The sequence below is a fragment of the Centroberyx affinis genome, unplaced genomic scaffold (assembly GCF_046629955.1).
Source record: "Centroberyx affinis isolate AG114_WGS23_722 - 3 ecotype Tasmania unplaced genomic scaffold, CSIRO-AGI_Caff_v1 ptg003169l_1, whole genome shotgun sequence".
Classification (NCBI taxonomy): domain Eukaryota; kingdom Metazoa; phylum Chordata; class Actinopteri; order Beryciformes; family Berycidae; genus Centroberyx; species Centroberyx affinis.
The window spans coordinates 184,756-210,426 of record NW_027281222.1 but is presented as its reverse complement, the minus strand read 5'-3'; the positions used below and the strand labels follow the sequence as shown (position 1 = coordinate 210,426).

The window sequence follows — 25,671 nt, the reverse complement described above, 5'->3', positions numbered from 1 at the left end:
TAACATCCACATCATCTCTCTAACATCATCTAAATAACGGAACAAAATACAACAATATTTTCTCACATTCGTTGAGTCTTTTGTTAGATTCTTTTTCTAGACTCTGACTTGAGGTATTTTTGCTTTACAAGGCTGCATGGTTGACTGGTCATGTGTGTGGTATGATCTGTCCAAAAGACTGTAAGTGTCACTGAAGCGGCCTGAGTGTGGTCCTGGAGGCGTAGCTCTTTCTAGAGTATTTATAACCATATGAAACACTCATTTAGGGTTTTTACAGGGACTTGTGTGACCTCTGAACATGTGGTCCTGTTTATTCTACAGTGGACAGCAGCATGCCAGGTTTCATGTATTGAACGCGATGTCTGTGCTTTTGCATGATAAGTGCTAGTTGCTCTGGGCATCAAGTGGTCTAATGCTGATGTAAAGTAGTTTTGTACCCATGTGAAGTGGTTGTGTGCCGTTGGAGTTGGCTGTGACACCCGGTGTTGTGGCAGGCAAGGGCGGATATTTCATTTCACTGTTGGGGGGGACAATAAACAAAAAATTCTCAAGAGCAATTCCTGAAGGGGACACCAAAGGTGCTGCCAAAAGTACTGTTGTATTAAATATATATAGAGGTCCATGATGAAACATTTCCATAAGCACTTCATTCCTTTCTCATGAAGGTTTTATCAAATTGTCTTTGATATTATTGGGGTCTTTCTACTTACTTGGCATTTCGGTGCACTGAAAAATGTTTGGATGTCTGTTTTTCTTTTCTCTGCCATTTTAACTGACCTGGCTGGCTGACAAATAGACACACACACACACACACACACACACACACACACACACACACAGCATGCAGGTTATATACAGTAGTAGGAGAGAAGCAACACCCATTATCTGAACTAAAGCTAATATATGCCTAATTAGATTTAGTTTTCCCGAAGAAGCAGATCTCGAATGTTTTGCTGTCAATGTGTAAAAGTCCAGAATGCTATGAAGCCTGCCAGAAACTTACTTCATATTTTAACATAGTGTTTGTTATAATTATGTCTTTTTTATGAATTAAGTCTTCATTTATTCCCAAAATTATAAACAAAATTACATAGTGGCAGCCATTTTACATGCAGTAAGAAAAAATAATATACTTAGAACCTAATTACGAAGGGTAAGTTAATCTTAAATATTATATTATAGAAATATTACTGTTACCATCTACAAAAGATAAAGTATTTTGGTATGAAAACCCACATTTTAGTTTAACTAAGTATCCTGTATCATAAATACACGTCTGGCATTTGTAACAAACCACACTGCTTGAAAATCGGTCGAAAATTCAGCGAGTTATGATGATTTTAATTGTGGATAGACCTCCTGCCTCCATAGACATACATGCATTAGGAGACGTGGCTGCCCTGTACCAATACGTTGACGCACAAGATTCAACCGCGAGGTAATGGAGCGAACAAAATGTGGTCTGGTCAGGAAGGGGGGGTCCAGACCCCCCCATCCCCCCCTGTAATTTCCGCCCATGGTGGCAGGACATGTGGAAGTGCACAGTAGACCAGAGTGACAGTATAGGCCCTAAAGAAGATAAGGATTCTATCTATTTGAGGAAGTTATTTATACCCCAAACATTTACAGCTTACAAATTGTCCCTGTCCTTTTTGTCATAGATGCCCTTTTCAGAGCACCAAGATAGAATTTCTAAAGGGGCAACACTGATTACCTGAGGGGCTACAAGCCAAAAGAGACAATAGTCTGAATGGCATTTACTATACTGCAGTATTTACACTATATGCAGGCAATTAAACCTAAATCAGAATACAAGCCTCCTTCTCTTATTCAATGTGTACAAAGAAAATGTCGGTAGCTCCTTTTGATGAAAAAACTGCCAAAATTGTGGCTGACTGGTAAGCATAACTTTAAACCTAAGCCTACATCGATGTCACTTGTCTAATTTTCACATTGTTAACTGTGTGATTACTTTTAGTCTGAATATTGGCCATATTTTTAAAATATCATGCCAAGCTATCAATAAAGTGATTTTCAAAGTGCCTCTTCACTTTCAGCAGGCTAATGCAGTTTCACCTGGGATTGCTAAGAGCCTGCAGAGCCCTAAAAGACTTGTGCATTGACCTTTATTGATAAACTGTATGTTATATTATAGAATAGTGCAACTTGGGGATGAAAGTGAAAGTTTCAATTAGCCTCCTGAATACCAATGCTATATTGATTGAGAGCTTGCCTATCTGGGAAGAATGTTAATGGCAATGGAAACTATCTTGCTAAACAAAGAAACTACTTTGCACATTTCTGGGTGTTTTGGTTTCAAAACAAGCCTTACAGAAACCTTGAATCCCAGTAAAATCACCAAGTGCAACCTCTGTGAAAGATGAATTGTCACAGTTTTGACAAGTCATTATTTGTGGGTTATGGTGGCGGGCTGGCGGGTGGATACTTCATGGACCATGAAAGTGTTGCGCCGCTGATCCAGGCTACATGACTCTCTTGGCTTCTCATTCCATCACATTATTGGTTAGTGACATTCCTGGGACACATTTCCATCCCAGGAGAATGACCAGCGAATGCCACAAAATTTCTTGCCTATGTAGAATCACTCTCCCTCTTGTCCATTTATCCGATTTGAAATCCTATTCTCACACCATGCACAGCCAATATAATACATGCTAGACTTGTGCTCTCTCTCTCTCTCTCTTTCTCTCCCTATATATATACATATTTAATTTGCGATTATTTATTATGCCCCCCCCCCTTATATGAGGCCCTCTGTCCTCTCAGCTATGGAATGTTAGTGTAAGATCAACTGTTTATGTAAACTTGACCCTCTGTGGCCCGGTGGTACCATGAGGCTTATCTGTTTGTGTGTTCACCGATGGGCCCATTTCAGATACTCAGCAGTCTGCTCAAGTCTCTCATCCCAACTTCTCTTTTCTATTTGTTCAAAGGCTCAGAGGGTATTATTGCCATGTTTCCTATTGGAGAGCCCTGTCATCATTCCCTGGATGTTTTGACTACAAAGATAAGAGTTGTGGCCGTATAAGCTACGATATCATACAGTGTAGTTCATAATTGTGTGTTTGGTCAAAATACATTTAGACTTGATGATATGCTGTATACCCTCTTGCATATCAACATTCTGCATATCATTTTTTTTTTTTTTTTAAATATGTCAGATCTGTCAGTGCACCATTTCTAAGTCCTTGAACTGACTAGAAGGAAGATTAAGTGTCTAGACTATATGGAAACATCTGTCAACAGCCTAACCATGGCTCCAATTCCTCCAATTAAAAGAGTGAGGAGAAAATTGTAGACAACAGACACATTTTAAGTTTCTGTAGAGACCCACAGTGCTAAATAGACACACTTTGCAATAGGCATCTGTTGCTGAGGCATCCAAGTATGTCTGATATTTATTTTGGTTAGATGCGTGTAATTAGCTTGCAATTACAATGTAATTAAACTGTAAAGGTTGGATCGATTAGACTGATTTCCTCATGTAGAGTTGTTGTTCTTTTGCAGGCAACCAGTAAGGGCGAATACACATGATATGCTTAAGTCAAGTGACTAACTAAATTAAGGGACTGACCTTTCTTTGAGACTGCGAACAGCCTGTTACCCTGATGCCTATTTTTAGGAATTTTGGTGTATTTTGGAATGTCCTTTGGCTGTAACTGACCACAGTATCTTTTCAGAAATGTTGTAGCGTGTCTCTGATGCTAGGACATACAGTACCATTTGCTTAGTAATAACACTGATAAATACAAAGCACAAGGAGGAGTTAGAACCATAAATCATACGTGGAATGGGGTGTTGAATGGGATGTCACACTGTAGAAGTACAGAAGCCTGCCACGCTGAAGAATGCAAATAAGTCTATAATTAAAAGAGAAATGAGAAACCAAGTGTGCTATCCTGTAAAAACACAAGAGTGATCACTTTCCAATATTTAGAAGTGAAAAAGTAGGACATGAAAAAATCTTTGAAAGCTGTTTTGTTTTTGTTTTTTTCTTGTTTGATTGTTTGTTTCTTTGTTTTGGACAGTGCTGATGTCTATGTCTAAAGGCTAGGAATAATGTTGCTATAAATATGCAGCTGGTACTTTAGATTGAGACCACTCAATATTTCATGCGTGACTTACAGAGGAAGGAAACAGTTATGTGCATTATGTGTTTGAGTGTCTAAGTTCCCACTCTGCCACCCTCTTTCTGCCTCAGTAACCTGTGGCTCCTGCAGCTCCTGTTTAGGCCGTGCTGGACCTGCTGCCACATGGGAAAAACTCCCACTCAGAATTCAATAATTTTTGTCTAATGAAAAGGAAAAAAAAAAATAGCATTGTGCAGGAGAGGACAGAAGCCAGAGTCTGTGACCTCTCATTTTAAAAAGGTCAATGTCTTAGTAAATTGTAACAGTCTATACACACAGGAAATTGGATTAAATTAGCAATTTAATAATAACATAACAGGACGAACAAAGAAGATATCAAGGGAAATAAATCAGAACGGAAAAAAAGAAAAGCTAAAATAACAATAAGTTTACTAAGTATGTCCGCGTGTGCACATTCATGCATGCAGTGTGTGTGTGTGTGTGTGTGTGTGTGTGTGTGTGTGTGTGTGTGTTGAATAATTACCCACCAATTGGTCCTGCAATATAAATGTTTCTTGGGTTGACTAACATGAATCTGTTTCCTTACTGTAGGTCAATTGGGGGTCAGCACAGTACAGTGGTGTTTTTCTTCTCCTTTTTTCATCTTCCCCTCCTTTCCTCCTCTCAGCCCCAGCTCCCTACTGTTTGTTGTTTTAGTGACATGTGATACTTTGAACATTATGCAAGCTAATTTTAGCTGTGTGTTTGTGATAGGCTGCGTGCCCCTGATGTGTTCTTCTCCACACGCCACTACTCTGTTTGCATGTGGTGAGCATAATGGCACTCACAAAGAAGTGGAATGTAGTGGTGTATCTGGTGAGCCCACATGTCATGACTGTCACCCAGATATATTCAAGATTCAAGATTCAAGATTCAAAAACTTTAATGTCCCCGAGGGGCAATTTGCTTTGCAGACAGTAGTCCAACACAATACAATACAATACATACAATACATCATACACAACACAGCACAAGATCCATATCTCCTACACTGTCACCATGAATCATGGAAAAAAGAAAGACGCGATGACATCCGGAATTATAGTTTGTTTAAAAAACCAATAGCAGATGGAACAAAGGACAATCTGTATCTATTAGTGCTACTTTTGGGGAGACAAAACCTCCGCCCTGATGGAAGCATCTGGAACTCAACATGTAGAGGATGTTGAGGGTCCAAAACAATAGTCAACAATAGATCACCCATACAGCATTTATAAGTCAGCGTTAGGGTGGTTGGTTGGTTGGTAGTCTTTGTGTATTAGGACAATTTTCTAGGAGAGGAGGATCCAATAGAGCATGGGTGCTGAAAGTTATTGGCATGGATGCCCAAGAGCCAGAATTTACCATGAGCACACCAGCCCCGCTTCGGGCAGCCCTGCTGTTCATAAAAGAGCTATTCCTTCGCATTTGAGAAGACTGCATTATAACAAAACCAGTGAACCTAGCAATTGGACCATTCAAGTTTTGAACTTGAGAGTTAAGATTGAACTGTGTACACAGGTTTCAAAACCCTTACTAACATTTTATTTCCCCCGTTGGGGTGGAAGGGGCACTGGGTGGAAAATAAAATGATGCGGTATGTCAGTGATAAAAGTAGATACAACGTAGATTAATTTGCATAATAGATTTAGTAGATTATGTCGACTAATCATTGCAGTACTAATCCAAAGACATGAAATCATGTACTATCTTAGATTACATGCCGTGCTCATAATGCAAATTCAATCTACAGTATGTCTGCCTTTCTAAATCTGATTAGTGGGATAGTGAATGTTGATTTTTAAACATTAACCTTACATTATTAAGTTAACTTGCTACATGAGAACATTGTTTTGAAGTATTTGATGGTAATTTAACACAGAATTTTAAGTTAAGTGACAGTTTTTCTGTCCAACCTGGACAGTAAACCAATGAGAATTAGGACTCGGGAACATTTGTGCTTGTCAATGTGGACATGAATTCTTTGGGTTAATTATTAGAGCTGAGTGGAGCAGAACCATCACATAGCTATTTTTAGTGGGTTTGCAATCAGAAACTGGGACAGCTGCTGCTGCGTTTGTGAGGATTGTGCATTTAATCTGGTCTGGATCATTCTTTAGAGTGCTATTTGATCTAACTGTAAACATAATTCTTTACTCACCAGTCATTCTTCTTTACATACATTTGCCTTGTTTCTCTCATGCGACCTCAACCTGTTACTACAGAATTTTGTATGTTGTGTAGCTACTGATAAAGAATGATCTGGCCTGCCCTGGTCTGACATAGAGCCATAGCTTTTGCCAGAGTTCAGGTCCAGAAAAAATAAATTCAAGTAGTGGAAAACTCCCCCTGGCATTTCAGGAAACCATTGAGACAGATAGCTTATGGTCTGTGCTGCTCAGAGGCCAAACAGGATGAATTCCAACATGGAGAAATAGTATTAACAATGTCTCTGTATTTCTTATCTGTCTCTTGTGTTAAGATCCCTTGAGCATTTTTATATGGACACTGAAAGTGATTTGGAATAGGAACAAGCTGAGTCCGTCCAGCATTTCACAGCCTGTTACGATACCCATACGGAAACAATATAATGCTTTGTCCCTTCTGTTCCTATCCTGCTTCAAATCATCCAATGTGTTATATAGTGATCATTCCTTCTGAAAAGTGCTAAGAGAAAAGAAGCAGAAGAGAGATGCAAAGAGGTGGAGATTAGTAAAAATAGAGCGCACCATATGGGAGAGATAGTGATTTATAGAAACTGGAGAGACAGTGAAAATGCCTTGAATGTTCAAATATTAGATTTTAAAGCTTTATGGTTTATAGATGTGGTGTTAAGTTGTTTGTGTGGTTACATCTTGACTAATTCAGGCACCTATTGACTTTAACTTGATCTCACAATATTATAGAGAGTAGATATTTATAATTTGCTCTCATTCAGGTATTCTGCAGCAGATTTAATGGACATAGAAAGAGACTGACATTTTGTTTTGATATCCTCACAAGAGGCAGTGTTTAGGGTTGAAAGGTCTGGTCAGTGTAAGAAAAAAGCTGATCGAAGGCAGACGTTATTTATGGTAAAACCTCGGGCCAGAATATGAATCCAAGACCATATCAACACTTCCACTTTGTGACCGCTGATTCATGTCAGATGCAGGGAGAATATGGAAAAGTCAATCACAAAGCCCGCAGCCAACCTGATGAGCCTAAAATGAAAGGCTTGTTAATGTGATAATTGTGTGTGACACCCGGGCAGTCGCTTCCAACAGGGCAGTAGATGGGAAGCAGCAATTTATTTAATCTCTAATTTATTTTAGACATCACTAGGCACATTCAAAAGTCTCTGGTTCTGTGTCTGATCCTAAATATGTGTTCGGATCACATATGGGTTTCGTAGAAAGCCGTTGTCTGCAGTATTTGATCCCAGTATGATCTGCCTGCTGTCTGTCTGGAGTTGGATTGGCGGCAGCTGCTTCCAATCCCCCTGATGCCATGGCAGAGGTAAAAAGAATAAATATTGTTCCAGTAAGCTATCACTTGATTTTGATTTAGATCATTTTTAATATTTGCTTTTTTTTTGTTTGATGAAAAATGTTTAAAGGTGCATTCCAACATGGACCTCTGCTCTATTCGATATATAGACCCATAGAGTAGGATGAGCTTTCTGCGTGGTGTAAAACCAGAGATATTCCCCTCCTGCTCCTGCTTCCTGGTTACAGCTTGTTGCAGATTACAGGTGTCTGACCATCAGCTTCCCCAATAGGCAGCAAAGATGAGGGAGGGTATATTTTTGTCAAGGTAGATAGGCGTTCCCTAGAAACAGCCAGTGGATATGTCCATATGGCAAAAAAAAAAGGTTTAAAAAAATGCTGTTTTCCCGGTATTTGTCCCGGTGATCAGATCTGCCACAGCACTATAATTCAAGCCTTGTCCAGTGCAAAGACCTTAGAAAAGCAGAAGTTAATTTTCAAAGGATGTGAACACTTCCCCATTGAATTGCAAAGGCCATAGATTGTACACAACTAGATGAAAAAGCAAAGCAATGGACTGAGGGAGAATTGATGTAATGGAGCTTATAACTGGCCGGCAGGTTATTCTTAGAAGCTTCTTAAACTAGCAGCTATATGCTGTGGACAGACATTCTGCACTCTGCATCCATCTGTATAGATTATGGTACTCCACGTTGAAAATTGTGTCCAGTGAAACTGTAAGCAACTGTCAAAATACCAGGCGAGTTCCTTTCCTCAATCTTTCACCACAGAGGACTCATTCCAGGAAGAGTCTGTATGCAACTGTTCTTGCCTGTAGTTAGTTTTTTCAACATTTTATTTTTCATGTAAAAATCAATATTCAACAAAGTAAATGATCTCTTAAGGCATCTGTAGAATAATGTTTTTGTTGTTTTTGACCCCAAATTATGAAAGATTATACCTTAATCATTTAAAAAATGTTGTTTATTACAAAAATTTATGAAGGTTTTTACTGTAATCCTGTTGTCTTTATGTAAGGGATGCAAATTGTCCTCTATTCGTAGAATGACTCAAAAGTTAGTTAGCTGTAGAGGGACTGGGAGCTCAGGCTATTACCGTAACTCTCTGAGTCTGTGTATCAACTGCTCATTGTTAGTGGTCACCGCCCCCTCTGAGAAAATTCAAATTCTCCACCTGTTGCAGTTCTTCCCCAACAGCCAGAGGGAGGAGGATGACATCATTATGACGTCACTCTGCTGAATCCATATACCATGATTACAAGAATTCAACCTCATTGTCCAGCCGTATAGGCATACAGTACATACAGTCAAATCTCGATCTGTTAAATGAGCTAAATGGTTTGTTTTGTTTTTTTTGGGAGGGAATTTCCCTTTAATAATGTGTGTGCTCCAGTCATTTGCCAGAGAGTCCAATAAGATGGCAGAAATCAGGAATGTCTGCACAGGAAATCACTTGACTTTTATTACCACTCACACAACACATGCTTCACTGTGTTCATGCCTTTCACAATAAAAGCTTGTCACAATGGGGAAAGAAACAACATGTTTTATGTAGAAATATGGATTCAAATGTAACCTGGCTTTTAAATGTCTCACCTGTTAGAACAGAAACAGTATATGTTCTGTTAATATTGTGTTTAAATCTTTTTTGTCTCACACAAATCATTAACGCGCCATGCATCAAAAAAGCACTGCCATTCAGTAGATGTAAATTAACAAGCATCATTAGGAGGCTCCATTCGGCTGGGAAAAAGTCTAAAGGGATGTAAAAGTGGCCAAAAATGCTGGGTATAAAGCACCAAAAAGGCCCGACCTAAGCCTTGAATAAGCCACGGATGAAGGTTGAAACCAGCATTGGCACTCAGCTCGAGCACCTCCGTGGATAAGAGGCTATTCATATCTTCTGCCTCAGCAGTGCTAGTCAGCTAGGTTTGTTTCTGACCTGACTAAAGAGCATTCAGTATTCAGTCTGGGGTTGGTACTGCTTTAGGAATGTGTTGTTTTGTTTGCGTTGTCATGGTGATTTGCCTAAGAGTTCCAATGTGGGTCTGCCCGGCGTATCTCCTGTTTTTCAGTAGCCTGATTGATGCAGTGAGAGACTTGAGTCAGACCATGACAACCACGAGTCCACCTCTGTTCAAGTGCCTTTAATTGGGATGTTTGGCTCAGAGGAAAAGAGCACTTGCTATTTTTTCCCCCTCCCTGCTGTTGTATTTTACCCGTCTTTTACCGTGTTTGTCCTCCTCTTTACTGGTGAAACAGTTTGTACAAGGTGTTGCAGGTGAGCAGGCATAAAAGACAAGACTTCACCTGTTGCCCAGCCTCTTGACTACAAACTGTATTTTATGAGCCATTAATTCTGCTTGTACTAGCCCAGCAGGTTGCAGTAAGCTGCACTGCGGCTGTGGAATGCTGTCTTGACAGTTTCATCCCTGGGATTCTGCAGGGTAAACGGTTCAGGGCCTTGCTTTTTAATCAGCTTTATGGATTGAAGTCATGCAGCGGCAATAGTCCTGCCGCCTGAAAGTGGAACCTGATACTCTTCGGTGCGTTTCGAAATGAAGAGACAGCATTTGAAAGTCATCACAGCGGTCAGGTTTTCAAACACAGTGAATACTGTGGATCCAGAAACCCTGGACTCATGATTTTCATATTGGGTTAGCTTTAGACAACTTTTTTTTTGTTTTGTTTGATTAATACAGATCAATTTCAGGGTGAGGGGAGTTGACCCGCTTGGGGAACATGGCCTTGCGTGTTTGCGATGACATAATGTTCGGGAGATAGGCCCAAGTCCTGTCCATATAAGGCCGTCTGTCAGGCTCTCAGACCGCCCCACACAGACGTGACATGCATCTCTCAGGCCGTCAGCTCTCACCACAAGTCACTTCCTCTGACATGAACTCTCAAAAATGAAAGGACCACAAATGTCCCGCCTCAATTGCGTAATTTAGCCATTCTTTAAGACTCACTGCTGTTTATCACTCCATTGGAAACAGGGAGTAACATGCGTGGAATTTTATTAATTTTCCACTAGTGCTAAATTGTTATGTGTATCTCTGTTGTGGTAAATGTCTCTATGGATTTAATGGATTTAAAAAGATGTAGACTTCCCCTCTCTCTCATTAGGGCTGTTGTGTGAAACTGACAACCTTTGACACTATAACTGTAAATCAGTGGTTTGATAAAACATTCATCTGCTTAGTGTCGGTTGAAATAATTCCAGTATATTAGGGCTGCAACTAACGATTATTTTCATTGTCGATTAATCTGTCGATTATGTTCTCGATTAATCGATTAGTTGTTTGGTCTATAAAATGTCAGAAAATGGTGAAAAATGTGGATCAGTGTTTCCCAAAGCCCAAGATGACGTCCTCAAATGTCTTGTTTTGTCCACAACCCAAAGATATTCAGTTTACTGTCATAGAGGAGTAAAGAAACCAGAAAATATTCACATTTAAGAAGCTGGAATCAGAGAATTTTGACTTATTTTTCTTAAAAAATTACTCAAACCGATTAATCGATTATCAAAATAGTTGGCGATTAATTTAATAGTTGACAACTAATCGATTAATCGATTAATCGTTGCAGCTCTACAGTATATATTGGGAGTTTGGAAGCAACCTACACCACTGAACAAAGAATGTTTCTGGAAAGGTATTGCGAGTCATAAATCTAGCTGTAACAACTGGCTTGATCTAAAAATGCTGCTTTATCTCTGAAAGGAACCTCTTTCTTTGCATCAGCCCATCGTTCTCACCAACACTGAATCTTTTATTGAAGCTTTTATCTTTCTGAAATTGCATATCGCCTTATTAAGGATAAAGCAGTTTGTCAGTAAAGATCTTAATCTGAGCAGTCTTTAGAATTAAATTGTTTTTGTGTGATTATGTGCCCTTATGTGGCTTGATTATTTGATTATGGCTATATAATTTGTAACAGACAGATGGGAGACACATGGAAGCAATGGACTGTTAAGCCTACTAAGCTCCTGCTTCACTTTGTTTCTGTCAGTCTGGCACAACATGCCTCTCAGCTTTCCCTATCCTTATACGATAGATTTCTTAATGTGACCATTTTGTAATTGAGAGTTCTTCTACAAAGCTCTTTTTTCTAAGGCTCCTCCAATAACTTATTTATACCTTATGCTTATACCTCTATGAACCTAGAAATAGACAAAGAAGCTTTTTAGCTACTCATGTCATAATCTGGTATACTAAAAAAACTGCCATAATGTTTTCTTTTGTTACTGCTGCAGTTATTGTTGTTGTTTCTTGGCACCACTGAAACTGGTGGCTTCCCTTTATATGTTTCCAAGGTTTAAATAAACGTTCAATCAAATGTTAAATCAATAAGCCCTCAGATAGAGGCACCAACTAATGTGTAATGTGTTGCACTCCAGCTCCATTTCTAGGAGGATGTGTAGTGAGCAACAGGCATTCATTACCAGTAACTCCACAGCAGTAAAAACCAGCGCTGTGGAGAAGACCACAGCAGGAAGCAGACATTATGTGGCTGAATTCCCATTCATTGAAAGGCAACAGGAAAGACATTTTCATTCATTTGGAAAACTGCTTCTTTCTTATCTGCCAAATAAATGTAAAAAGAAGCCCTCTAGTTGCTTTTGTGTTAAACAAATAGTAGTTGTCCTTAATGCTGTGTGGAAGGTACAAAATGGATGTTATATATTAAAGGTCTCAATGAGAAAAAATTAGTGCGACAGGACTTTTCTGCAAAGTCTGACAAAGTGCACAAATCAATTAATTAATCAGTTGATTAATTAATCAATTAATCAACTAAGTTAATCATATTTTACTTGGATACTGACATAAAATGTCAAATGTAAAGTTATCTGCCTCAGTCATGCACTACTGAGAGAACTTAAGTAGTGCAGCCAGAGTTCCTGTTCATTACTTATCTGCTCTGTGTCACGAGTGTCTCAGACCTCTCTAGATTTATGATATTTATAGACCAGGGATGCCAGGGATTCTTACTGTAACATCTGTTTGTTTTGTACCCATGTGAGAAAGACAGTGTTCGTCTGAATGACACCGGGATTTATAAAGACCTCTCTGTTGGCTACAAACTTCAAGCATTAAGGACAGTTAACCACACAGTGCACTTTTCTCTGCAACTTAAAGGAACCTTAGCCTCTCTTTATAAGCACTATTTGTCTTGGAATGATAAATGTTTGAGGAATTACCAAATATAGAGCATTGTGGTATGTGGTATTGTCTTTTCTCTTCTCCGTACAAGGAGTGAACTTCAGATGTCTCTCTCTCGCTCTCTCTCTCTCTCTCTCTCTCTCTCTCTCTCTCTCTCTCTCTCTCTCTCTCTTTCACACACATTACATATTGCACACATACTCACACGCACACAGAGAGGGAGAGAGAGAGAGAGAGAGAGAGAATGGAATCTGTGTCCCTGGGACATGATCCTTCATTCAACAATCCTTTAACACCCTGTCTCTGCCACTGACCTCTGGGCTGTGTAGAGGAGTAAGAGAGCCTGTTGAGTGGGTCAGAGAGTGTTGTGTGTAGTGCTGAAACGATTAGTCGATGAATTAATGAGTCGATCGACAGAAAATGAATGATTAACGATTTATTCATTTATCAAGTAAAAATACCCAACATTTGCTGGTTACAGCTTCACAAATGCTATGACTTGCTGCTTATCTCCATTTCACATCATTATGAAATAAATACAGTACTGTGCAAAAGTCTTAGGCATATGTCAAAGAAATCCATAAAGCGAAGATGCTTTCAAAACTAATGAAATGAAAAGTTTTTGAATATCAAAAATTTACAATAAACAGCAGTCTACCGGCACACTAATGCAGAAAACAAATAAACATCTAAGACTTCTAAGAAATTTATATAAAAAATCTAGGGTGCCTAAGACATCGCTTTGGGCTCTGGTAAATTGTGATGGGCATTTGTCATTATTTTTGCCTTTTAATAGACTAATTAATTGAAAAAAGAATAGTGATAATGAAAATAATCATTAGTTGCAACCCTGGTTGTGTGGGACAGGAGATGCCAGTGGTACTGTGGTCTGTGGAGAGTACTTATACTGTCTGTAATGGCCTCTGCACTGCTGAGCAATCTGACTTATCTTACTGAAAGTAAGTGAGTCAAGTCTGAGTCAATAACTATTGGCAAGTTTGTCTGTGAATTTGTCAGTGAGTGAGCGAGTGAGTGAGTAAGTGAGTGGGAACTACGTGTTGTGCGCTCCCTGCCCTTTGTGAGTAGCACTTTGCATGTCCCTGTACTGGTCTAATAGGTCTCCATGAGGTCGGTATGCATACATTAGCCTCAGCTATGCTTTCTATACTTCCTACTAGAATTCTAAGCTACTTGACAACAACTCCAAAAAAAAAAAAATGAGTCACAGTGGACCCTCCGGTCACCCCCACCACCATCACTTCCTCTCTCTGTCCCTCTCCCCCTCCCACTCTTTCCCCTATTTTCTCATTATAAAGTCCAACACAATAGCGGTCTTTACTTCCATACATTCACTGTATCCCCTTGGCTGCTTTTGAAACTGGGGCCAAGTCTTTTGGAGTTACCTAACCTGAACAAATTCTTAAGCAGTGGAGAAAGGGAACATCTTGTGTTTCTCTGTACACCAGCGGCTCTTCAGCTCTATAGCCTTTATGTTGCCCCTTACACAATTTTGTTAATGGAAATGAATGGGGCATTGACAAGCAGGACTGTGTCATATAAATGACGGCTCTCCAGTGTTAGTCACAAACCTTGTCAACTGACTGAAAAGAGACACAAAAACCTGTTACTTTTGCATGTGTTTGATGCTGAGCTGGCACATAGAAACTAGAAAATCCTAGAAATCCTACTTTTATAGTCAACAACTTTTATAGTCAACAACTTTTATAGTCGACAACTTTTATCATCAACAACTTTTATAGTCAACACTGTTGCCTCCCGCCCAGGAACTACAGATGAAAATTAGCTTACAGCTATATCTGGCACAGTATATTTATTGAGCACTGTCCCTGTCAAATAAACAAATAAACAACAAGGTATTAATTCATACATTATTTAATAGTTTATAAAGATGACTATTAAATAATGTATAAATTAATACCTTAGTTAACATGAACACCATTAGTAAATGATTACCAGACACATTAGTTAACTTTTAATTAAGGGTTAGTTAATGCTTATTAGACATTAACTAACCCTTAATTAATGTACCCTTATTGTAAAGTGTTACCGATACTATTATAACAAATCTAACGTGAGAGATACATTTAACATTTTAAGTGACGCACAGAGTGTTTTTTTGTTCCTACATGATGCTAGCTGCCATGGCTGAACAGTTGTCGAGTGTGAGGGAGTGCTGAGTGATTGATGAGGTGTGCACAGCCTTGCGTAATCGCCAGCTGATCACCACACCTGGTAGAGTCATCCCGTCGTCATGGTTTCATCAGGTTGCTTCCTGTAAATGTCATATCCTGTGTTCAGTGCAAGCCTCAGCCTGGTGGAGAGGGATGGAAGATGTGACGCACCTTAACCCTACCTGCTGCCTGGGAAAGGAGACGGGGAAATAGGCATAAAGGGGAGCCATGAAAATATTCCATCTTATTTTCTGAATGTTTGGATTTCTCAACTAAGTTTTTTCGGGATTTAGGATTTCACATCTGTAAGGTTTTTATGCTCTAAAAGGCCCATAATCACATAATTTGGCTTAATCAACAAGTCTGTGTTTTATATGTTTTTCTTTCAGTATTTACTTTTAAATTAAACATTTATTGTTATTTATATATTTATCAAGCTGCCTCTTTGGGTATAACTATATCCAATTATTAATAACATAATACACATGCACACAGCTTTTTGAGTAGTTTTTACGTTACAAATGTTATGTAAATACTTTTCGAATCTCCTAAATCCTTCCTTGCTGATGTCCAATTTCCACTTTCATATGTTGATTGCGTTTTTCCATATTTCTTTATACAAAACTGAAAACAAACACTATTACTTGTTATTAATATACATTATATATATACATTATATATACATTATACATTATCCATCTGTTTATTGACCTGCGTTATATAATGAAGGTCATAAATGAGATTTAATGACTGCAGTACTCTAGTCCCTTAGTCTAGACTTCTGTTGTTGCTTCAGTTTCCACTCCTCTGCAGCTGAGTCCTACAAGCCATGTATGGTCATAGATCCAGCACGCTATCTGGAAATTAAGATGTACGATTAGACCTGATTATATAAGAGATAAAGGAGGTTACAATCTGCTACCTCCCGCTCCCGCAGTCTCACTTCCATGTCATATGAGCTTTAACTTCATTACCGAGGGTCACTTAAGATCACATCCTTCCTCCAAAGCAACAGCTCTCCTTCCTCCCTCCCCCAGCCTCACCCCCAAGGTTTCTGTACCAGGCAAAGCTCCCATAGATCACCTAATAAAACAAACAGTATGTCCAAAGCGACCAGCACATACAGTATGTACTCTCTGAATTCATGGCACTTGATAAGCATCTGTAACCACACCTAGAGTCAAAGGTTAGCATGTAATGGATGGCCCTGTCTCTACCAAAGGGAGGGCTTTTTAAAGGTCCCATATTATAAGAATTCAGCTTTTACTCTATTTATATACATATATGATCAATGATGTTTAATGAAGACATTGTTAAAATTTGATTTGAATACAATTAAAGGGTATTGCACTTTCTTTCCATTTTTACAGGCAGTTTCAGACTCCCTTCACTAAAGAATTACTGAAATCCTTCCAATCAGCCCGGTTTGCAGCATTTTAACTGACACACACTGGAAAGCCTCCACTCAGCAGGTTTACCTCATTTGAATTAGAGGAGATGGTGTTGTCGACTTACTCTTCAAATTCACTGAAAATCCACAAACTACATTTATTTGCAAAACATGAAGAACATACTCTTATCTTGAGCCACAGTATATTTGACAACAAAATCATGAAAACTGAATACTATCGGGCCTTTCAATCAAAGCCAAATGGGTTAGGAGTTATTTGGGAGTATAAGTTATCATAGTTGGAATGTGTTGGCCCTGTACTATGTGCTTTTTAGTTAAATTCACTATTTGATTTATATGTTTAAGAAGGGGAGGTAGGACATGCATCCCCAGTTAGACATTAAAGTGGCCAACACACACACACACACACACACACACACACACACACACACACACACACACACACACACACATCATGTAGACACATGGACATTTCAAATGTATTTGAGGGTGAGGGCATGCTGCTATGCATGTCTTTGTCTTTATGTTTTTCTGTGGATTCCAGGAAGGATAGTTCATAAGTGAGGATACAAATAAACAATAAAAAGACAAATAAATAGTGCAAGAGGAATCCTGTCCCATTAGTGATAGAAAGGGGTATGTTGGACCCTGTTGATGTTGTGAAGACAATAAGACGTCTGTCTTATATAACCAAGGTTACATAAGACAGGAAGGAGAAGAGAGCACAGTGCTTGGTGATTACAAGAAACTGATGGTCAAGGTGTTGATCAGACTATAACCATATACAGTATGTTCTGCTTGTGTGATAAGTGATAAGTAAGCCATAATTGGGCAAATATAAATAGAGCAGGACTGAATGCTCGTAATGTATTTATAAATACTCCACTTTGCTTGAGAAAGCTGTTAGGTATGAAAAGCGTGAACTGTGATCTCATTTCTCTCTGCAGGGTTTAATAACAATAGGTGGTGTAGCAATCCCTGGCCAATAAATGTCCCATAATTGAGAAGCTGAGATGGTGTAACTGAATGCATTGTGAATACTTTGCTTTGGTTGGCTCTGAAATTTGCATGATGATCATGTTTTTTTCTTTGTTTGTTTTTTTCATTGCAGCTGACTGATGGGGGCAAAGCAGCCAAGGCTAAGATGAATGTGGGAGACATCATTCTGTCTATTGATGGTATTTCCACAGACAGCATGAATCACCTAGAGGCCCAGAACAAGATCAAAGCCTGCACAGACCATCTCAGCCTCACTCTGCAGAGGTAACAGTTACACACATGCACACGCTTTCTTTTATATAAACTATAAACTATATAGCCCTATTGCTACTTCTTCAGGCACTGTTGTCCACAGCAAAGTGCTTGCAGTGCACTTTTATGTTGTTTATTCAGTCGGTCGGTTTTGCCTCTGTACTTCCATAGTTTGTTTAAGGCTGTTGTATAAGAACTGTAGTGCTTTTTCACATCTCAACAATAGTTTGCATAGTTTGTTGATCTTTCTAGTGTGTATTTAGCCCTATTCATCAGAAACTTGTCAAGAGCCAAGTGATACAGTATAGTACACTCAATTTGTGTTTCCATTATTTGAAACGGATGAACTCCTGTTTTGGCTAAATTAAAACAGTTCTGTGTCACTGCCGAAACTGATGCCATTCCCCTGAGGTCCTGTAGGGAATTTAGGAATGTTTATACACCGGATTTATTTGTTTTTTCTTGCAGAGTAGCAGTTGTTTGTGTATCTTGTGTGTCATTTGCACCATAATTATGTGTTGTGGCTGTCTTATTAGCTAGATTAGCTAGCTACTAGCAAGATGCTAGTGGACTTATAATTGTGTTCTGAATATTTCATTTAGACACAAATTAAAGATACAATGAGCAATGTAGCATCACATTTTACACTTTTAAACTACACTTATGTGTGCAAATGGATGTATACAAAATCAGAATAGAATTGTCAGCAAGAAGGTTTGGTCCTGTCTCAGAAATAACACATAGATGGCAGAGAAATAGGAAATATCCACCGAGACACAAGGGGCATTAAACAAAGTGAGATTTTTATATGTGGAGAGGATCCTGTCTTCCTATAGTCTATCGAATAAAACAAAAATTATTTAATGTATTGGCTTAAATCTCTGCCAGGCGAGAGTTGTCAACTCAAAATTTTGGTAGGTGGGGATGCAAAATGCCTCCTTGGCAATGGGCAGTATTGCATATTAGTGGTACACAGCACACAGGGTCCTGTATGAGGAAAGAGGTCTGAAAACAGTCTGAATTTGATGTTGTCACAGAGAAGGTCCTCATTAAGGGTTCGCACACATTCTCCCTGTGTAGTCGCTATGCAGTGTTTGACACTGAATCTGCAGAAATCATCAGATCAGACTTAAGCATTGGTCCTTGTCTGATCATGTCAGCTGCTCCTCTGCTCCTCCCATTCAGGCACCAGGTAGATCCTGGTATTTTGGGGCCCCCTGAGTGTTATTGGAGCCCTATTTCAGCAATCCATGAATACATTTGGCCAGATGGAGGAGTGGCACAGTCTATATATTTCAGACAGCATAACTTAGGGCAGGTAGACATCAAATGGGTTAAACTGAACTCCTTATGAGGAACACTTTTAATGAAAGCTCTTAAAGCCATCTGTGCAAGAAGAATCAGTTTATATTTGTCCACCAGGGGAAGGATCAGAAGGCAGGTTTTATGGTCCATCTGCAAGTAGGCCAAAGGTTGTTTTTGCAATACACAGAAATAGCCCACATTAAAAATTTATTCACAGGCATTACTTTATAGTACCAGTGCTGAGATAAATTCAATCAGCTCAGAACTACTTACGCAGCATTAGATACACATTTTTACACATGCATATTATTTGATTTTGAAAGATGTATGGAACAAACTGTTTCTTTGCCATCACATCCATTCTAATGAATTTGAGCCAAGCACACTAACTTTTCTGTAGTCAAGCTTAAAGCAGACTTGTAGGTATAGTCTAGTACACAAAACATGGAGGGAAAATACCTACATTTCCCAAGCTGTGAAACCTGTTGACAGAAAAGCTCAGAGCCTGGTTTGCATGTCCTGTCATTCCATCACCACATCACAGGATGAAGGAGCCTCTCTGCTTTAATCGTGGGAAAATAGGCCTAAAATAGCCCCATCCCACAGCTGCTTGTAATCTAGCGAGTGTAATGAATGCACAATGAAACATCAAACACTCCGGCCTCACAGCACACATAAACTACAACTAAAACCCCACACTAGACATGTGCGCTGGGAGCAACACATGTTTCCTCATTACAAATTGCACAACTTATTTTTAAACATCACGTGAAGCAAATAAAAATCAGATTTCAGTTATTCATGTGTTTGATGCTACTTCATGTTTCCATGTTACCCAGATTACATTTTAATTATGGTAGCGTACTGTGGTATTAGTATACCACAGTACGCACAGTCGTGCTGGAGAAGCCAATTTGCACTTTTTGCCATTCAATGTGAAAATAATGTGATAAAAATGTATTTATTCTATGAGTCCACCTTAGAAAACATTTGCATCCTGACACTATTTTCTTCCATGTAAACAGTTTTCAATAGACAACAAGCTGCATTTACAGAAGCTGGTTAGAAAATGCTGTCAGTATTGAATTTTGTTACATGTACGTACTTCATGTTTTAATGACACAGGTCAGCATTAGAAAGAAGAGCTTTAGAAACAGTATATTAGTGTAATGGTTGATTGAAGGAGACGGGTTTAGAATAATCATACTGACCCTCTTTACTCTATTGTATTCTAACTAAGCTAAAGCTCCATCTATGTGGTGAGGGCGAAAAGTAACTGGAAGGAGCTCCATCTGTCAAGCAGCACTCTTTCTACCCATATCTTCAGATGTGATTTATGACTCTGATGCGGACTGATAAGACTATTAGAGTCATAATAACATTCCAGCAGTTCCTTAGGGATGACTAATGTGACTTCAGCTCGGCACCATGATGTCACACTGTCATGTTTCATAATCTGTAGCCAGTGACAGAAAAGAAGACTCACAAATCCAGACCTTGATGACAGTATGACGGCATCAATAAAAAGGATTTCGCACACTGCTGTTGCAATCCAACACTATTTACATTTATTTATTTATGTTTCCGTCCAGTTGGGCCTTCGTCAGAGTGTGAAAAGTTCTGGGATCATGTGTCTATATAGCTTAGAAGCACCACCCCATCCAGTGTCTCAGCTGTACTCACTGAATTCATTAGGTGTGTCAAGGTTTAGATAATAATATCTATCAAACTGTAATCACGCACAATATACATTACTATTAAACCGAACAATGAAAACGCCAAAACGATAACATCTACACCTTTTACAATTGGACTCCTGAATCGCCCCAAGGGGATCAATAAAGTGCAATCTTATCTTATATGTGGCCATAAAATGCAAACATCAGTCACATAAAAGACTATCATACCCTATCATGCATCATATATTTAATGGCTAGAAGTCCTGCAATATACAAAATAAACATCAAGCAAAATAAACAATCAAGAACCATTTAGAGCATTACATGCCATACAGTGTGTGGGATCTTTTTTTGTGTATTCCGTAGGCAGGAAAGCCGCTCAGAGTGAGTGATGTTGGTATGTTAAAATTATTTCAGTGTGTCCGGGTGAAGGAAAACATGTTTTCATCAGACAGGAAACGGACTATGGGTTTGAAAGTACTCTCCTTATCCTGTTGTTCTGCCATAGATCATAACAGATCTGACTAGATGATTCTGAATGAGCTGGGCGCAGTTGTTTGTTCTACGAGTGAGGGAGAAACCAGGCTTTCCCTGCCACTGCCAAGGTTGTGGTCCCAGCCAGCAAAAGATGTTTAACTCATGTCTGCGTGCTCGTGGGGATAATATCCCTCTGAGAGCGAGAGGTAAAAGTATTTAGTATTGTAGATTGTGTTGTGAGGAAGTCTCAGTCAGGAAGAGCGAAAGTAAATATGTTCCCTCCGGCTGTTTGTGGTAGATCTAGCCTTTTCATCTGGGGTTCCCATTTGGTCAGACTTTGCTGCACACGCAAACTTCAGAGGTTGGCTATATAGTTTATTATTTTGATGAGCAGACTTATGAAAAATATTGACTGAAGTCTCAGAGTGAGTTAAGCTTTAGAAAAGACTGTTTCTGTCTTCTACCAGTATAGTGATAGAAGGCATGCACAGTCCCACACATCAGACAGTGACATTTTCCTGTACTTAACATGCTCCATACAGGAATATGTTGCATAGATTGCATTTGAAACCATAAGTTGGTGTGTTTCTTTGTCTCTCTGAGTAATATAATAGTGCTTTTATCAAATCATGTCTTCTTGCCATCTCCCATGCCTTGGTGCGTACTTGTAGTTGATGTGACAAGCAGTACACTCCGTGAACTTTCCATACAAAACCAGTAAGTCAACTAGTCATTTTTTGTTCTACTATTATGGAATCCTTGTCCCTGAGTAGCTAACAGTGAGTTTTGCCAGGAGGCTGTGGGAAGTAGCCTTAGGAAAGTATGATAATTGATGTTTATTTATTGTCATTGAAATATGCAGCACAGCGCAATCAAACACCACTCCCCCAAGGTTGTGGCTGGCTGCACCTGGTTCCAAAACCTCAAAGATAAAACAGACCAAGACAGCTAGCTCTGAGAACCAACCATAGCCTTATGCTTTACACTGGAATTCACATCAGCTCTCCCAGCACAGAACAAGAAGAATGTTTCAGATTTTATATGTGCAGCTTTATGTGCATGTGCACATGTGTGTGAGTGGAACATGCAGCTTCAGGGTGGAGTGGTACAATACAGTTGAGATGCTTTTGAAAGGTGGTCAGTGTGTGACTTCTGTCTTTATCCTCAGTTTGTCACTTCAAAAACAAGCACCGTAGATGCAAAGTGGAAATGACAGACACCAACATTTCATCTGTCTACACTCTGCTGCCTCTGTTCACACAACTCTCCTTTTCTTTCTGTCTTTCAAAAACTGCAAAATGGAGTTTCAGATCGAAACTTTATTAGATATGTGGCAGACAGAACAACATGGACATTCATGTTTCCACATACTGTGTTTCAGCTCTCCCTCTAGCTGTCTGTTGACAAAGTTGGGCTTCAGTGACAGTTTCAGCATGTTACATAGGCCATCTGTGCCTTCCCTCTGTTATCACATCAGGTAGATTAATAGAATGAGTTCTTAGGCAATCAGCCTTCTTCATTTGGTTTACATCACCTGTCAAAACCACAGTCTTGTTCCAGATATCCACCTGCTGGGCTGTCCCACACAGTATACATATACTGTACTATATGGTACAGACAGTTGTATACACAGAGGCCACTCAGCTGCACACCAGCTAGCTACCAGGCGGCTCTGGTGCGGAGCTGCAGACATGCTCACAGATGGCCACTGTACACCCGGCAAGCCTTAAGCTGTTGTGTTAACGGGGTGAAGAAGAGGGCAATCTAATGCAACCCAGAGAGCCCCCACTGACTCCTGGCTGCCTGGGCCAGATGTGGCGTGGAGGTTGGAGGAATACTGAGAGGGGAAAGGGATGGTGTGCTTATTAGCTGGCTTGGACCGGCACTCAAATGACACATTAATTAGAGTTAATGTCTTACTTATTCGCTTCATTTCATCCCCTTCTGGATGCAATACTAAGTAGTCCAGTGATCTGACCACAAGGGAGGCTCATTGACTCACTGACAATCAAAATCTGAATACCCCAATCTAAATACCTTTTAACAGTTTCACCATTTAACATTATAGCATTTGGCTATTTGGTAAACTTTCTTACTCCCCAGATTGCTTGCCCTGACAATTTAATGCAAATCTAGAATGATCCAGATAATTATCATTCATGAGGTGATAAGGCGATGTACAGTACAGAGAGGGGTGAAACATTTCCCGAAAAAACCCATGCCGTACGGTTCAGGATGCGCATGCGTACCACGGATCATTCGGTTCTGTGTCCCCCACTCCCGACGTGGTCCTATCATCTGTCCAATCAGTTGTCAGAATTACATGTCAAGCTACGATGACATCACAGTTGGATACCATTACTAACACATGCGAGTTTGGAGCAAATTGTGGAATTGTATACGTCTCACTTTCGTTTTCACAATGGGAGACTGTGTCGGATTCACTACAATGCTACTGCTCTACTGGTTTGTGCATCGCTAAATGACAAACATGACATGATGCACACATTAGGTGCATTAGAGATCGATTTAGATCAATTTCTATACATTGACCAACTTTTGATTTTGTGGCAGCCCGACTTCACCCTGGCATCACACTGGTCAGAGAGGAGAGGAGGAGGAGAGCCAGTAGGGCCAAAACAACTTGCTCGTCCCACAGCTTTTAAGCTTCTCTCAGTACGAGTTCAGACAGGCACAGAGCAATAACCAAAGCCTTGGGGGTGTTTATAGATAGCGAAAGTCCAGAAAAGGAAATGGTTTCTATTTCTATTTAATATGTTTCTTTTTCCTTTTTTGGACATCCACTACCTGGATGACTGAAATGCATCTACACAGACAGACTTTATAGTGAAAGATTTGCAGCCCTATTCGGGAGTCAAAGATTCAGGATTTCAGCACATTTTATGTTGATGCCCTGGATTAAAGCCACTGAAGGTTGCATTTTATGTTGCACTTTATGTTGATGTTGGCCTATGTAGCCTACAATGCAGGGATATTTTATGTGAACAAGTACAAAGTGGTGTATTTACTTTTGAAAGAAAAGCTGTTGATTTAGTTACATTGGACTTTAATTTTCAGTGAAAAAAAGTTTTCACAAAAACTTAAATAGGAACTTTGCAGTTGTATCCCGTGTAAACCGTGAGTTTTCTGAACGTTACACCCATACTAGCCACATGCGGACACACTCCACACTGGCCATGCAAAGTCCCACTACAATAAATTAATGTGTTTATAATTCTCTGGAAGTGGGAGTCGGTCTTAAAGAAAATCCCTGCTGTGGTTGCTGCCAAACTGTTCTACAGCATTACCTTTTATTTTGTATGATATCAATTATCTTGTCCACAGAGAAGAGGGAGGGAGGGGAAGGAGAGAGAGAGAGAGAGAAAGAGAATGACGAAAGAGAAAGAGAGAGAGATTTGGTATGAATGTTCTCTGTCCGTGCTGATATGGATAAGTGCAGGGTGTTCCTACCACACACACACACACACACACACACACACACACACACACACACACACACACACACACACACACACACCATGTTAGGCAACTGATAATAGCAACAGGCTGTCCAGCCAGTTAAATGTTAATAAGCCTTACCTCCCGAAATAGCCTTCACGTTTCCCCCACTGTCACAGGTTTAAAGAAGAGGGGGAACATGGAGAGATGGGATAGCTCATGTGCCTGACACAAGCTTTGAGTTTTGCCAGGGAGCTGATAGCTGACAGGTTGACTGTAGATTGCCTCAGCAGAAAAAGTTAATTTCCACAGTTTTCCATTCCATCTCCCAGTCCTGCAGTAGTTTTTTTTAGTGATATGATATGAGTCATTCTTGGCCTTCGTCATGCCAAACAGCAAGGTTTGCTGTAAGTGGGGCAATAAGGTAACAGAAGCTGCCAAATAACCAACAAGAGTCAGTAGTCGACCAGGTGAGATTACCCTATTTGGACAGAAATCCTCGGACAGAACCAGAATGTGTGTGCTACTGTTCCCACAGAGGATGAACATCTGTCACACCAATGGAGCAGTTCAGGTAGTTAGATACATCTTGTTCAACCTGGCCTTGGAATAATGTAATGCATGTATGACTTTAAATTGAAGTTGTAGCTTTACATAAACAGCACATTTATGAATTCTACCCAGCCTCTCCTCCCACCTGTCGCCTGATGTCTGTACCAAGGTCTGACTCCCAACCTGCCTTAATATGATGAGAGTAAGCAACACTATGACTAGAAAATAAAGAAAACAAATGGTGTCAAAAATTGTCAAAAGCGTCATGGGGGTTGTTGCAGAAGATCATAAAAGGAGTGCTCCTTGGGAGTATTTTCAAAATCAGCCATATTCTTCTTGACAAAGTGTCAAACTTGTACGTAATGGGAGAAGTGTGCCTGAGGAAAATCAAAGACTGTTCTTATTTTGCCTGTCACTTTTCCCTCCATGTTTAAATATGGAAGGCAATACATGATAGGGTTCTTAAATATTGGTGAAATTAGCCAAATGATGATTGAGTAGTGTTTGAAATTACAGTTTTTGCTATGTCGGTAATTGCAGTATCAACTGGTAAGGTTTGTGTGTGT

General features: G+C 39.6%; 1 protein-coding gene across 1 annotated transcript in view; it reads left to right on the top strand.

Annotated features, from left to right (window-relative positions):
• Positions 1 to 25,671, top strand: part of pdlim5b (PDZ and LIM domain 5b) — a 58,394-nt gene that overhangs the window by 9,531 nt on the left and 23,192 nt on the right. The window contains exon 3 of the mRNA XM_071537972.1: positions 17,494 to 17,645. Coding sequence (XP_071394073.1) covers positions 17,494 to 17,645 — 152 coding nt within the window. The remainder of the gene's footprint in view (positions 1 to 17,493; positions 17,646 to 25,671) is intronic.